A 16,808-nucleotide genomic window follows, 5' to 3' on the forward strand; every position below is an offset into this window, starting at 1 on the left:
CAGTTCTCTACCAAGCAGAGGGCAGTCCAGATGCCCAGTCTTTAACTCCTCTAGCTCAATTCCTGTTCCACAGCACAAGCTCACTTCCAATAATGACACAGCCCAGTGATTACCAGGAACTGCACAGGGGCCTCTGTGCATCAAAACCTTGGAAACATGCAGAATTTGCACCACTGTCATCCCTGTTCCAAGACACTATTCCAGGGAACCCTAAGAGCAAATTCTCTGATTTCTGATTGTGGAGTGCAGCACTTGCATGATAAAAAATAAGCCCCAAAGAGGGGCTTATGGGATCTTTTTACTGAAAGATGAAATCTGTTTTCGGGCAGAAACAGATTGTGCAAAGAAATTTCAAATTAACACCAAAATTCATCGTAAATAATCAGAATATTACTGTGTGTTCACCAAAGCACTACTGAAAAGAGAGGTTTGAGAGGTTATGTACACATAGGGGAAAGCCTTCTGGTTTAAGACATTAGAAGTTAGAGGTTTATTTAGAGGAAATCACCTTGGTTGTCATGAGGGTACCAAATACCATCCAATCAACAAGTGCTGTTGTGACAACCTGAACTGCTCCACAGCTTTGAAAGGTTTGTGGTTCCTGCTCCTATAGCACTCTCTCTTAGTATGTTAGCACTTTCTTAGTATCTTACGGCGACTGAAGGCCTCAAGAGCTGCAGCCTACAGGTTCGTTCACCAGCACGCAAGGCAAGCTCCACAGAAATAAATGAATTCCCCGGTCTTTCTAGCCCCACTCTTGCTGCTCTGGGGCCTCAAACTTCCTCTGCCACAATCACCCACAGCGAGACCCAACTGGTCCCAGTGACAATGCCCCTGAAAGTGCCTCCACAGCAGTCACTGGGTGGCACAGAGCAATGGGCAGTGCAGATCTGGGAACACATCACCCCTGGGCTCAGGCAAACTGCTCCACTTCCCCCTACATCCCTGTGACCACACAGCTGGGAATAACGTGGCAACTGCCATAGCCCCCTTCATCACACAGCCGGGATACTGCTTCCAGCTAGAAAGTCCCCTTCATGGGCACATACAGCTTGTGAGGCACTGTGCCTGCACACTGCGGATCTGCAATACCTGCTGGACAGCACATTTCAGCACCCTTCAGTGCAGTATCTAATGCATTTACTTTCCTGGTTAAGCACATCAGATCTCCTGCCTCTTTTGCTTTGCTCACTCTGCTTTCTGCTTCATGCCATTTAAATTCTTTTCATTGAAGCTACACATCTACCCACAGAATTACAACGTGCAATCATTAGAACTGCTTTTGTTTGAGCGATGGATGGATGCCAATCGAGTCCCACTCTTCCACTCCCAATTTCTCAAACTTACTTTCCAAGCTGAAAGCTCCAAAGTTTGCATTCTGCATCTGTGTGTCATTTTTGTCTGCTTTTTATTCCAAGTTTTGGAAGGATCAAGTATCAAAACACAACCATAAAAAGGAAGAAAAAAAGAATAAGCAAACAAATTATTTCCCACTGAATATTTCCATTCCTTCAAAAGCGATGCTGCAATGGCTATGGGAGGACAGTCGAAACACAGCAGTCAAATGACTTCCACTGAAAAGAAACAACTGTGCATTTCCAGGGAATCTGAGTTTGCTGGATGGAAATAGAGCCCTGCACACACTGCATGCTGCATATGGACCGTACGGTTTGCAAACTCTTTTGAATTGGAGTACAAAAGACTGCATTGCACATGCATGGATGACTAAGTCAGCTGTGCCGTGAACTGTGTGTGGACAGAGCAGAGAGGCTGAAGCGAGGGCTATGCAAGAAGACAGCTTCTCACCTTTTGTGATAACTCCCAATAGCGAAAGGATCCTACCACCCCGTGCCCAGCCTGGTACCAACTGCTGACAGTGATACTGTGTATGCAGCATCTTTACAAGCCCATGCTGAGTCGTGGTCCTACATCTCTTATATAAAGTGTGCCTATAATAGAGGTAATGGTTTCACTTTCCGAAACCCTCTGCACAATTCGACATTAGATACACTATTTGATATTCACACAACCACCAGCAGAAGCCTGCATCAGGTGCCCATCAGCAAAACACAAGTCACTTGTTTAGAATTAACAAGGTTTTGGTTCTGTTATTTTCCTTCTGTAATGAAAAAAGAGTATTTTTTTCTTTTTCTTTCCTTTCTTAAGAAGAACAACTTTTGGCCCAAGATCAAAACCACAGTAACCCTCGTGCAAGCATTAGTTTATTGTGTACCAAAGAAAATTACATCCTTGAGGTCTTGGAAGGCACAGTTCTACCCATTTTGCATATATATTGTGCATTACTTGGGGATCTGGGTGGGGAGAAAGCCTGTGTTGTACATATTTGTTCTGGCTATTGTTTATGCAGGTCTGACTGAATGAAGGAACAGTGGGTATCATTTCAATTTCTGATGTCAACATCAAATTACTTATTTAATTTCATGCCTGGCGAAGCATTGTATAGCTACACGCAGAATCATTTCACTTCATTTGTTATGCTGTGTTTTCGTGGCGATTGGCTTGCCTTCCAACTGACAGCTTTAATTACGACATGAATTTGATTGCACTGCCGAGGAATTAACATAATGTAACAAAGCATTTAAGCACCCAACCTTAGACACACAAACACACACATACACACCCTCGCATACACACACACACAAAGCAGCAGTCGCTGCAGCTGATCAGCTTCTGGCACACACACACAGGCAAAAACACACACAGAGCTGTGCTGGTGTTATTCCACTTTAGATACAGCCAAGATTACTGGGGATATTCTGGAGAAGGAAAAGTACTGAGGATTTCAGAGCACATAACCCAAAGAGTGTTTCTCAATTTGTCTTTCCTTGGGCTCAGTGCAGAGTGGGAGGAATGGGAGACAGAGAATTGAAATAGTCCATGTTTGAGGCCAAAACTGTGAGCTGCCCATAGGATTACATTACTGGGGGTGTAGACACCTTTCTTCCTGATGCAGACAGCAGCAGATCTGGTGGGCAGGGCACTGCAGGACGTACCCCTCACTGCAACCTCACTGGAACCTATTAAGTGCCAGAGCTACAAAGCACTGGGAAAAGGGAAGCACTCATGAAAGAGCATGTCAGCTTTGATGTGAGCCCAAGGTGAGACCTTTGACAGAGGGGAAAGATTCCTGCTCCACCCCCTGTTTAAGAACTGGAACAATATTCCAGACAGAAAGGTGCCAGCTTGAGGTTCCTTGTGCAGCAGAAACAGAGGCCAGGCAAGGTACGCTTGTGGAAGACCAGTGCTGCTGCTCAGGCCATGACAACACATGAGAGGATTCTTCTGTTCATCCCTTGCTGAAAGCCTCACCAGAACCCACACCAGCAGGAGCAGGAAGGGCTAGGGGTGACCTAAGCACCTCAGCCTTCTCCAGTCAATGCAGGCTTGCACCGTCACTACCAGACCATGGAGCAAGGTTCACACTTCACAGCCATCAGATTTTTAACGGCACTGGCAATGACTTCACTGAGTGTAAGCTTCAGTTCTGTGGTAGATAAGGAATTCAGGAACATGCACCAAAGAAATCAGGGGGGTTGATTTGTCTTTGAATAGCAAAGGGGTGGCTTAACGCTCTCTGTGTTTACCATCCAGGTTAGCTGTAATTCTCATGTTCTTCCCAAGCCATCTCCTGGCTGCTTTGTAAAACATGGCTAAAAAGTACCCCTGTATTCCAAAAGTGGGAAGAGTCAATTAAAACTAAATACATACAGAAAGATAAGGAAAACAGTTGAGTGAGCTCCAAGCTGAAGAGAAGAGCAAACTCTGCCATCTTGTCTCCAAGCAAAATCTCAACAAAATGAATTCTACTACTGGCAAGATTTTGATGAGATTAAACTGACTACAGCACCCTATATATACAGGAGGAGCAGCTTTCCAATTTCTCTTTTAGGCCCCTGGAGCTACCTCTGCCCATAAAGGAAAAAACAAGTTGTCATTCCAAAAAAATACTGTATCAGGGAGAAAGCAGAGAGATGGGTTTATGAAATTCAAAGGGGGAGATGTGTTAGGGCACTGTCAAATGCTTGCAATGGAGCACTCCAGCAATCATTATCCCTCATCTAGCAGAGGTCAAGATCTCTGCTAATTATATTCTCCCACAGAGGGGTGTGTGCCTGTGTGTCCACATGTGCTAGATGAAGACAAAGAAAGGAGTTGATGGAAATCAGTCTCACTGCATTGCATCTGACAAGAACATTCTTCTCCCTACCCTCTGATGCTATTTCAAGCCTCATTATGAGGAAAGACTCCTGTTTAACATGGTCTTTTCATTGAATTATCTTCTTTTCATTTTTGACCACCTCTCTTGCAACAAGCTGCAAATTACCTGCTTGGATCTCATTAGCCTGGAAAGGAGTCACCCCTTGTAAACACGCTTTGCATCAATCTCCGCTGCCCAAAGACTGTAGGTACATTTACAATATGCACAGTTGAAAGATATCTGACAGGAGAGGGAATGAAGCCACTGACATGTCAGTTTGCAACTGGATATTCATTATACTATCTCCCCCATTCTGCATCTGTCACTAAGCTATCACTTAGGCTCTGCATTAAAGCTCGGGGAGCTAACATTTCTGTTTCAACAGCTTGCTTACAACTAGGGATGTGAAAATTGATCATCCACCTAGAGTACATGCACTTCATTCATTATACAGATTCCCATGCAGTAGCCATGCTTCAACTTACAATGATGTCCGGCTGCATTAGTGAGGACCCATTATATTTCATGTCCAAAATTTCTTACTGACCTCAGGGTTAACCTGCCTGCAATACTTTACAGTTTTGTTCTATCCTCTGTTAAGTACACAACTTCTGGCACATTTTTTTTTTCCTGATAAAACAGATGCTAAACCAGAAAAGGATCTTCAGAGAAAACTTACTCTTTGGTCTGTAGTTGTATCTGGACAGTGTCTGGTAGGTATCATTAGACTACTCCTGTAAAATAACCTTATAAAGCCCTTGATGCATCTTTGTGCCTAAGAGGGCAGTTCAAGGCAGGTTCACCCATAGCTGGCAGTGGAAGGATCACCTCCACTTAAGGCCCTGCCATTTAACATCACGGGGTGTTTGCCTTTGGCAGGGGGAACTGCAGAACGGTGTTTAACAAAGAGTCTGGGAGAAGCCACAACACACTCAGGCAAGATGAGAGCTCTGGCGTGCATGGGTTTCAAATCTCAACTGAACTGGCAACTCCAGACCAGAAAGACATGCTCGTACTGCTATGAATTATCAAAGCATAGAAGAACTTTACTTATTAAGTAAAAGGTGAATAATGTATAACACTTTGAAATGTATATTGTCACATATATTTACATAACATTCCTTTTGAGCAACCTGTGAATCCCTGCCTCCACTCTCGGGTGCACAAGGGAAGTTGTATTTGCTCTTCACTTCCTTTTCATTTGCCACAGTGCCAAGACAAAGGGAAAGTATTGTAAAAACATCAGAGGAAAAACTGTATTTGATCAGTGGAAGGGGAACCAGGACTCTGCTCTCGTTGCCACGCCTGGCAGTGCAATGCTACGAGCTGCTGGGAAGCTCAAATAAGCCTTGGAGCTGTGTGCTGAGTACATGGCAAGGGAGTGACAAGGCTAAATTAAAACCATGTTTGTAAGAAGCTGTGAAATGTTTTGCTGGAAGGTGCTGTGTAATTGTTCACTGCAACGGCTTCTCAGCTGCCACAGGGCTCAGAGCAAGCTAGCATGGCAACAGTGGCATGCTGATGGTCAGCTGCCACCCACTGCTACCGGCACAGAGCAGGTACTGACCATCTCCTCTGGTTTCATTCTCCTCTTCCAATCATTCTCCATTTCATTCTCCTCTTCCAATCAGCTATAAAGGGCAGGTTCTTAAGTATCTACATGGCTGTACCCATAAAGGCTGGCTCTGGCAGGGAACTGGACCTCTAAACTACTGTGACAAAGGAATGAGGAAAGAGAGTGCTACAGATTCACACCTTCACAGGAAATTAAAACCAAAATCAGGCGGCTTGTGCCAGCGATATGCACAACTCAGCAAAACCTGCTAGCTGCACGCCTCAGGCCCTGAATTTGCACAACAAAATGTATCCCTTACAAAGGTATTTCTTGTAATGTCTGCTCAATTCAGTTTTATTGGATTGGCCTACAGAGGACACCATCTGGTATCCATCATCCAAATCTACATAGACATGCTATCGATAAAATCCCCATTTCCAAAATGTGGGTTAGTTAAATGTAGGGCCAGATTGCTGGCTGATACAAATTGGTCTTAGTGACGTAGCTATCCATGCTTTTCCCAGCAAAGGACCTGATCTACAAAATCCCCAATTTAGATATTCTTTTGGGACAGGGCTGTCTTTATATTCTGTGTTGCATAGCATGTAGCACAGAGGACCCAGAGCCATGAATAAAACACTCAAGGATTGTGATGGTACACATAATAAATTATAATCTAATTGCAGCAACAGAAAGATTTCTGTAGTCATTCATATGTCAGAATAACTCTGGCGTGTCATTCAGTCAATGGCCAGCATTCTTCAAGAGAGAAAAACAATCTCCACAGAGCTGCCATCTTAGAACATTCCACAGCAGTTTAGGCAGAGCAATAAAAGCAGAGCTTATGCTATTGTTGGCCATGTTATATCAATTCATTACATACAAATTAGGTGAGTCTCCAGACACTGTAATACTTTTCATAAGGACATTATTTAGCCCAAAGAAATACATTCTTTTCCTTCCCCACTTGGGGTAAAGACAGGCCATCTCACTTCTAGACTATGCAGAACATTTTAACTTCATTAAATGGCCTTCAACTGTTGCAAAATGAATGAGTGTTTTCACACAAACGGACACTGTACCAGACTCTAAGAAGTTTACCCCACTGGGGCAGAAGACCTAATTTACCTCTTCCTCTCCCAGCCCCCCAAAGGGAAGGGGATTTCAGCAACAAACCACCCCAGCAATTAAATCCCGTTACAACTTAACCCCCTTAGAACACTAGACCAGGGGTTGAGCAGTATTTGGCTGTATGAGTTTTACTTACATCGCTGAGTCTTTCCCGAGAGCTGCTTCGATGGAAACCTTTCGATTCCCCGCTGGCGCTTTCACTGTCACTGTCTCGGCAACTGTTCTGACCTGGCTTGAGCTGCAGCAAAGAAGAACAAAACCAGCAAGAGTTTAGTTTGGTTCAGGTTAAGTGCCCTTATCCACCGCTCTTCTGCAGCCCAACCCCACATCTGCACAAAGCAGCGTTTATGTGGCTTTGGCACTGGCATGGCACACCCCTGGTGTCAAGGCAGCATCTTGGTGAGACCATGAATGCAGACAGCAAAGCAAGCTCAGGCGCAGAGACCCTGCAGCCAGAGGGAGGGAACATTCACATCCAAAGGAAATCACAGTTTAAGATCTTCACTTTGGGAACTTCTAGACTTCTCGAGCTATTTATGCCGTAGATGCAGATTTTACAGTTATCATCCCATCACACACAGAATCAATCCCTCCCTCATTACACCGTGAGTTCCAAAGATCTCAGATCAATGAAACTCTGCCAGGGGAAGGAGCAGCCATCACTCAGGGAGGCTTTTTGCTGCACTAGCCTCTAAATCACTCGGCACTATTAAAACTTCGTGACCAACCTCAGTATTCATAAGCCAACAAGATCTAATTAATAGGCATGAGACTGGCATTGCCTTTCAAACCAGCCTTAATCAACTTTGCTGGCATTGTAAGAAATAAATACCAAAAAGTTACAAACTGGATTTTCAATACAATTGATCACACACTGGCTTTCCCTGACACCACGGACTGTGCTAGTCAACATGTTACAACAGCATCATAATGAGAATTTACCATATCCACACATTGCACGCATGTCCACAAGCACGTATACACACATACAGCAAAGGAAAATATTAACTACATCTACAGCAATGCTGAAAAAATGTATATACTTGGTTTAATATATATATAAATCCTGCTTGAATGTATTAAAACGTTGTTTCAGCCTTGTTGATGTTCTGTTTAAGCTAACTTCCTGCAAATACTGGCTATTCTTGAAGCTAATACCGGCAAAAGTCAGTTTAAGTAATTCAGATTTAAAATCACATGCATAAATACTGGCAGAAGATGTAAATACAGGGAAAACAGTGAGGTACCTAGGGAAGTATTTCATGAGACACCTACTACACTTACCAATATTGATATAACAAATAACAACAAACTCCTCCTAACTTGTTCTAATTACTAATACACTCATAGTAGTTTCTATTCAGACTGTACAGGAATAGATAATCCCACTCATCTCCATTTCATGACCAGAGACAAACAATTTCTTCTCCATGAACATCCTCCACCAACTTCTTTCCTCTTTTCTTCTACCTCTTTTTTAGTTCTCCCAGAACATGCTGCACATACACACACACACAAAAATTCACACACACTCTCTCTGATAGGTGCACACAAACAAGACATGCACTTGTGCTCTACTTCCCAGGTACACATTCCCACCCCTACACACTGGTGCTCTCCCCCAGGTTCACTAATGGGGTGCACGAAGCATTCTCACCCTAATGGTTATCATTAGTTCCTCCCTACTGCTATAAGAGTAAACCACATCTGCAAGTCTGGTATGTGTGTGCTGCTTCCTTTTATTCCTTATTCCCCTTTCCAGTAAAAGGCAGCTTTGGGTGCTCCCTATCAGTCAACAGAAAGGGGAATATACATAAAGCTAAAGGCTCAGACACATAACTGAGTTTCAATGCACGAGCACAACAGCAAAAAATGACACAGGTGAGCTCTCAGCTCGAGGAAAATGCAGTGTAAGAAGAGGAGCTATTTGTCAAACACTTACAATTTAATAAATAAACTGAATATTCCACAGCTCAGCCAGAAAATCTCAAGTAAAAAGATTTTTATCTCAAATGGAACGTTCTATCAGTCAGATCTAATAGATCTAGGTAGCAGGTTTTGGAGCAAAGAGGAGAATAACGAACTCAAGAAGTCCTACATCTATAACTCACTGATCTTATCTACGACAACTGTGTACTGTAATTTTATGGTCCTGGGTTTAAAATTTAACCACCCAAAGGAAAATGGATCAAGTTCCCCTGACTCAGTCTTTTGTCAACATCCACTCCATGAAGGAAAAACTTTCCTTCCAACCAGGGCCTGAAGAATTGTTTCCAGTCTCCCACTTTATTTGTAGAACCTCAATTTATTTTGTGCATAATTTCCATGCAGCAGTTATTTGCTAACTCATCACAATGGCTCATTTTGGTACTTCTCCTACATTGGAAATTCCAGCTATTTACAGAGAGGAGAAGAAAAACCCAGCAGGTGTCATTTTCCTAGACAAAATTTACAAGGAATAAGAGAATCTGACCAAGATATCCGAGCCTGAAACTCCGTAGGAATGAAGTGAACTGCACAGACTAGACAGCAAACTCAGAACTAAGTCCAAGTTTAGATTTATAAGCTTTCCACATTTTCCTTTCTTTTTTTCCAAACTGAGTTTCTCCACATGCCAAAGTGTTGAGGGTTTACATTTGAGTCCAAACCCCATCAATCTGTGTTAAATTAAAAAATGAAGCATGGAAATGTGCCCATTGTCTTCTTTTAAGAACCTAAAGTTACATACAAATACCCATGAGACCACTTAATGTGGATAGAAAATGGTTCACTTCAATCTACTCACACAGATTTGACCACTTAAAATTAGAATGATGTTGAAATAACACAGTGCTGCTAAAAAAGGTCTGCAAGTGAATGACTGGATCTTTAGTTACAGTACATACATTTGGGCATTACTCTGGGGTACATGGGAACGCTAAAACCGGCTTCCCCTTCAAAGTGCACCACTGACAATTCTTGTTCCTGTATCCTTTGTGTCAGGGAGACCAAAGCCAGCATGAAATTCTCATGGTGTCTACTCAAGTGTCTCACCAAGGACCTTCTCTTACCAAGACAGCCGTTACTCTTCTAATTTACACTGAGGGAGGAACAAAGAGAGGTTTGCAAAGAGCCCATCTGACTCCATGCTTCCACTGTGCAATGGGAGTAATTTATCCGTGGAGGGATCCATCTAAAGGGTCTCACAACGAGCAAACACAGATGTTTCCTAGCTTGAAAGCACAAAACCCTAAAAACGCAGAATGTTGCTGACTCCCAATGAACTTGCACAGACACAAGGATTCCCTGACTGTGGAGGAGCATGAGAGAGTGGCTGGGTGGGAGTTCAGCCCTTGGCCAAGGTAACTCACCACATCGTGGGTTGCAGAAGAACACCTGCTGCTCATAAACACAAAGAACTTGAGACATGTCACTGTGCTGCCCTACAATGCAATGCAGAATAGATGCAGAGCTGGGAATTGCCATGAGGCACACAAAGTGAGAAGGCTACTGAAGGAGGGAAGGAGGAGAGGCACAAGATATGATAACACTAAGAGTGTTTCTTCTTTCAGGAAGAAAAACAGAGAAAGGCTAACTCGGGCCTCAAGGTCACAAAGAAGCTGGCCAGAAACTGCCAGGATTACGAATATACCAAAATAGATGCGAAAGCATCAACATGAAACTGCCGCAATGGGTAGCAGTAACAGTAACTCTTTTTTCAGAGCATGGAGAGATTTTTAGGTGACTTGAAATCTAATGGAATTATTTTTGCCCCAGGGGAATCCTCAGCCCTATTTTGTGACAGCAAAAGTGCACTGAATATTCAGCTGTGGCCAGCTCTGCTGTGCTTCCTTCTGCCATTCCAAGTTAAAGGCAAAAGTAGACCCAAATATATAGGCTTAGGAGTAGGACAGAGCTAAAGGAATAGTGCTATAACTACTACATCAGTCAGACATCTCTGTGAAATGAAAGGATAGAGGGACATAAGCCATAAAACACTCCTAAGGATAACCCATAACAACATGGCTGCTGCCTTTTGTCTCAGGAAGGACAAGAACAAAGGACAGAGATAACTGATCACATTTAGAGGTGTGGGGCAGGATGAAAGGGCAGCTGAGCCCCAAGCTACAGGGAGCATCATCCTCTTAGGACTGCAGTTTGCTTGGGGGGATCCCTAAGCCACTTTAGCTAATTCCATAGTACAGGTGCCTGGTTAGCATGTAATAGAAAGCAAAATAAATCAATCTAGTGAGAATTTAGCAAAAGCCTTTTTCACAGAGCTTATATATCATGTCAAACCACCTTAATGTGGCTCTTCTGAGCTTTTTTCTTTCTTTTTTTAATGTATTTTAATTTAAAACCCCATACCATTTGGCAGCAGCGAATCTATGGTATAGTTTCGAGGCGCTTGAGTTTCCACACCATATGGAATTAAAGGATAATTTCACTACATGATAAAGTTATGAATACTAACACTTCTCCCCGTGCTAGCGCAGCCAGCAAGCTCAGCCTGTATCAGAGTCCTAGAGGAAGGGGACTTCTGCTCCTCAAGGATGGCATAACCCTGCTGATGGGGAGGAGAATTTTCAGCTTTCAGTTCCTGCTTCTCCTTCTTTATTTATGCAGCTTTTGCAAGGGCAAGACAGCCCAAAACGCTTCAGATCCAGCTCCTACCTGGGTAAATACGTTCTCTAGCTCAGATCAGCTGGTGACCAGCTCATACACGTGCCATTAGCAATGCTTCCTGACTCCTGGAAGCCCAAACAGGTCCAATATCAAACCCATGACAGCAGTTTGTCCTGACCAGGGTGAGAGCCATACATGGTACAAAGACATTTCTGAACCCAGTAAGATCCTTGTTAACACACTAGAACAGCTCAGCATGGTTTGACGTGAATCTGTCACAGTTTCTCCAGGGCTTGGCACCCTCACAGCTCCCAGTGCTAGTCTGGGGAGGGAACCAGGGCAGTGGCACCACCATATAATGGTGGAAGGTGGGGGGACAGGCAAGAGATAAAACCACTGAAGCCTCTTTAGCATCAGATGCCTTGAAGTTAATACAGCATTCAGCACTGGGAGCATGCCCAGCACCAGCTGGGGCACTGATCTGACCAATTCCTTGACTAGCTTTACCATTCATCTTTTTATTATGAATCACAGAATCCCAGAATGGTTTTGGCTGGAAGGGACATTAAAGCTCACCCAGTTCCAACCCCCTGCCATGTGCAGGGACACCTTCCACTAGAGCAGGTTGCTCCAAGCCCCATCCAATCTGGCCTTGAACACTGCCAGGGATGGGGCAGCCACAGCTTCTCTGGGCACCCTGTGCCAGAACCTCAGCACCCTCAAGACATGCTCTTAAAGCCACAAAGTTAAGTGCAGTTCCCACTAACTGACCCCCACTGACTAGGGTGGAATTAAAGTACGCACTATAGCATCATTTACACTTACATGAAACATAGTTTCCCTTAAGATCTGTTAAATTTTATTTTTAAATATGACAATTCATGTTGAACCAAAAGTGATCTTGAACAACAGAACAACTAAGTATAGAAATCAGCAGTGTAACATCGGTTAAAGGGTGACGAGTTAAACACTGCTCAGTTAGAGGGTGCTGCTGATTAAAATACATCTAGAATAACTAAGAAAACATCTTTAACTCTTCTGAGTGGCTCAGCATTCACACACAAACATCAGAAGTATGGTGAACTACAGACCTGCCTGTGCTGCTGCGGTACAGAGAGCCACAGGCCCAGCAGCAACAACCCCCTGGTAAGTGCTGCACAAGCACAGCCCAATGAACCAGTCCCTACCCTGCCCAAGCAAACACACAGACATGAAGCATCTTCCAGCAGCCAGAAAAGAGCAACAGCAGATTTCATGTAGGACTGAATATCTGGTTGCACAGAAACATACTTTATCAATGATTGTGAACAAATCTGGCTGTATGGAAACAAATGGGAACTGCAGAGCGAGAAAGTAACCAAGCACAATGTAAATCGAGCCTTGTTGCTTGTAGTTCAAGTCGCGATTAACAGCCATCATTTAACAACTTTCATGTAAATCTCCCATGCTATTGACAGAAGTTGGACAAATACTAGGCCAGGTTGGATGGGGCTTGGAGCAACCTGCTCCAGTGGAAGGTGTCCCTGCCCATGGCAGGGGGTTGGAACTGGATGAGCTTTAAGGTCCTTTCCAACACAAACCAATCTGGGATTCTATGAAATCCCTATCAGGACATGGAGCTGTATTTTGCATGCCTGTGTGGTAAAGGGAAAGCAGTCCAATAGAGAGCAGATTTTATTTCCTTCCTGCCTCTACTGTAAGAAAAATTATTTTCCCGTTCAAAAACTCTTCTTATGGAAAACAAGAATGAACACCCATGTATATCCTTCCTGTTGACAAACAAAACCTAAATCTAACAGAACTTGAACAAATACAAATAAACAGTTACTAACTAGCTCTATGATATAGACCAAGGGTGTCTTTAACTTATTCTAAAGCACCAATGGTCATTTCCTGCTGCCTTTCAGCTGATGCAGAGGCTGCTGCTGCACTGGCTCAACACACTGAAGTAGAGGAACTCATCTTCTGCTGCCTTAAATGGGGGGATCATACTGATGGAATCAGAGCTACACCCACCTTCTAGGGAGCATTTGGCTATTTAGCATTGTTATTACAGCAACACCAAGCGATTGTGTTCTGCTCACAGCAGCAACAGCAGAAGCACCATGGGCTAAGAATAAATAGCACTCTTGCCAAAGCAGGGGTGGGGGTAAAGAGAATGGGCATTTATCTCCAGATCCTCTTCTCTTTCATTATATGTTTGGGCAACCTTAGCTCTATAGCACACAGAAGGTACTCTGAAGTAGCTCTGTAGCTCTATTTCATCTAAGTTACAGAAAGAATGCAAAACATCATTTTTTTCTGTGCTGTTTATACAGAAATCGAAGATAAATTTGGCATAAACTCATCACACCCCAGAATCATACATACATTATACAACATACAAAGTGTAACAGACTCGCTCTGTTCCCCAGCTCCTGTTAAGCGCAGTATGAAGCAGCAAGCTGTTGGCAATTGCAACATATGAAGTGTATTTCAGCACACTCTAAAAACTGAATTGCAAGAAAATATAGGCTTCTTCTGACCCTTTGCATTTTGATGGCTGCACACTGAGAAATACGGCCTGTAAAATTACACCTTGCAAAGCACTCCATTGTACCAAGCAATCTTCCCAAGCAGCTCCCACAGCACACTCGTGCAGCAGAGAAGGATGAAGAGCAAGGGCCTGGCTGGTCTGCTCAGAGGCAGCCAAAGCCGTGGCAATGGGCTGGAATCGATCTGCTCCTCCTACTATTTACTCAGTCCTGCTGCTGAGCTTGTTTGTATCCCACTCTGGATCTCCAGGGCTCTCCCTGGGCACTGTGTCAGGGAAATTGCCTTTGTACCATCTCTGAAGCACAGCTGCTGTAGTGCTCTGTCCTACCCAGTATCAGCGTACAGCCAAAAGGTCTCATCCCATCTTCCATCTCCTTTGCGCACTAGAAGCAATCATCCTGCAGATTTGAAATGAGTGAAGTTCTACAGGAACTGCCTCAGGTTTACACTTCCCCTCGCTCAAACAGACGGTAGCTCTTCAGCTGTGTTTGCAGAGAGCAGTAGGGCTGCAGTGCTGCTCGGATTTTTCGACCTGGCCTGTTTGCTTTTTGTTCCGTCATGTGATTCCCTTTATCTTCTTACTGAAGTATTCTTCCAGTAAGTTATACATTTCAAAGTCAACCAGAGGCCACGCAGAGTCCCTCGGGGTCGGATGTCAGGCACTCCGGGCTAAATGAGGTGATATTTCTGTTCTCCTCTCCCCTTTCCGGACAATCCAGTTAAAGGTAGTGTTTGTCTCCGCTTTCCCACCTCACCTCACCTTTTCCATTCAAGAGAAACAAGAACTCCTCACAGCTCCAAGGCTGAGGCTGGGACAGAGCCCTTGAGATCAGAGGCTGGACCCACTGCCTGTTACCACTGGGGCAAGAGCTGCTAAAAGGCTAACAGGAAAGATCTGGAAAGTCATTGCTGCCAGAACTGTGAAATCTTCTCACACAGAACACTGGGGTCAACTGACAGCTTGGTTCTTCATTTTTGAACTGAGATAACACAAATGAAACCATAAAAACCAGTCCCTGGGGGCAACTGCTGCAGCATTTTCAAATTTTAACAGGGCAGATTCAGGTTAGAAATTTCTACTGTGAGAGTGCTGAGGCGCTGGCACAGGGTGCCCAGAGAAGCTGTGGCAGCCCCATACCTGGCAGTGTTGAAGGCCAGGTTGGACACAGGGGCTTGGAGCAAGCTGCTCTAGTGGAAGGTGTCCCTGTCCGTGGCAGGGGGTTGGAACTGGATGAGCTTTAAGACCCCTTCCAACCCAAACCATTCCATGATTCTATCTGAAGATGTGAAGCAGCTCCATGAACCAACCCTGAAAAACAGAGTGACAGCGCTCACTCGCCTTCATTAAGTCACAGCTACCATCATCCTTTTTTCCGCTCAATGCAGACCACTAACCTGACACCCAGTTAACATTACAGAAATAAATAAATGCCTTGAAGGAGGAAATATCAGTATTCATGGCTGGACCTCAAGTTGCTTGCCACTGTTTATATAAAAGAGCCCTGTTATTTCATAGTTCGATATAAGCCCAGAATAAATATTTAATAACTTGGTTGCATAAATAATGATTTGAAGGTTGAGCTATTGGCTTAAAAATATAATACTATTTTAAGCCGTTTAACTGGCCAGCCATATAAATTATTCAAGATTTAAAAGTCATCCTGTGGTCTCTGTACAAGGAGAAAACGAGGAAGTTGTAACTATAATGACAAAAGCAGGGCAAGATCAATCCAACCACATGATCTCTAACACAAACAAGCAGCAATTAAGCAGCAATCAGGACCAATATGACTGTGGTTGATGTCCTTTTATGCCAATACTCTCATCCAGAGAACGAAACTTAATAATGTTTTGCAATTTATCAAGGGAACCATAACTCTGCTCCCTGTGACTTGGCCAAGAGGCTATTACGATAGTATTTCTCTATAATTTAATAATGTGAAGGAAGAGGGAAGGGGGAAGTAAAAGCATTTTGACATATAACTCATGTCTGTACATACTGTGTTTTCCCCTTGTTTGAATGATAGAAGCAGAAGTCATAATAATACACCTCAGTACCAATTTGTTAGCAGGAAAGGGGAGCTGAAGTTATGTGACAAAGCAAATGTATTTGAAGCAGCACAGAAGGGAAGGCAATGAACTATCTGAATTCATTAGCAGCTGTCATTGATGTGGAGATGAGTTTAGAGATGAAGAGAAGCAAGTCACCACAAAGAACTCTGAAGAAAAGCAAAGGGAGGCACTGTCGTTTAAGTTGTTTAAATCTGGATTAGTTTTTGATAGCAGCAAGTTGCCACTTTGGGGAACCTTTGTGGTACATGCTCTACTCTCTTTGGAAGGAAGCTCTTTGAACAGGAAAAGCCACATTTTGGGGTGTGCACAGGTTGCTGGCAGTCGTGAGAGCTGCTCTGTAACACCAGCCTGTTTGGCACTAACACACAGCAGTTTTCCTGCACCTCAGGCCACAGTTCCTTCTGCTCAAGGAGCCCAACCTTGCTACTATACACTTGCTCCAGGTGGCTCCTCCCCAGAGCCCTGAGACTCTCTGGGTTGTAGGGCTGTAGCTGACACTGGGGCTTTGCAGGGAGCTGTGCCAGGTTAAAAACAACCCAGGGATATTTCCTCAACTTTCTTTCCACTTCTAATCCAGATGAGCTTTTCAGTTTGGCATGATGGAGGCAGTGATGGTGGGAAGGGGCGGTAAGGACCCAGGCACTACCAGGAAAGGAAACGCTGAAGAATTCCATCCTTAAACCACAGTTT

General features: G+C 43.9%; 1 protein-coding gene across 9 annotated transcripts in view; it reads right to left on the minus strand.

Moving 5' to 3' along the window:
• Positions 1 to 16,808, minus strand: part of AUTS2 (activator of transcription and developmental regulator AUTS2) — a 733,350-nt gene that overhangs the window by 392,564 nt on the left and 323,978 nt on the right. For all 9 annotated transcript variants that reach the window (XM_057410696.1, XM_057410700.1, XM_057410698.1 and 6 more), the window contains one exon: positions 7,042 to 7,143. In XM_057410696.1, the coding sequence (XP_057266679.1) occupies positions 7,042 to 7,143 (102 nt within the window). The remainder of the gene's footprint in view (positions 1 to 7,041; positions 7,144 to 16,808) is intronic.

The sequence above is a fragment of the Pezoporus wallicus genome, unplaced genomic scaffold (assembly GCF_028554395.1).
Source record: "Pezoporus wallicus isolate ANWC-B61680 ecotype Strahan unplaced genomic scaffold, APGP_CSIRO_Pwel_v1 contig_8705, whole genome shotgun sequence".
Classification (NCBI taxonomy): Eukaryota; Metazoa; Chordata; class Aves; order Psittaciformes; family Psittacidae; genus Pezoporus; species Pezoporus wallicus.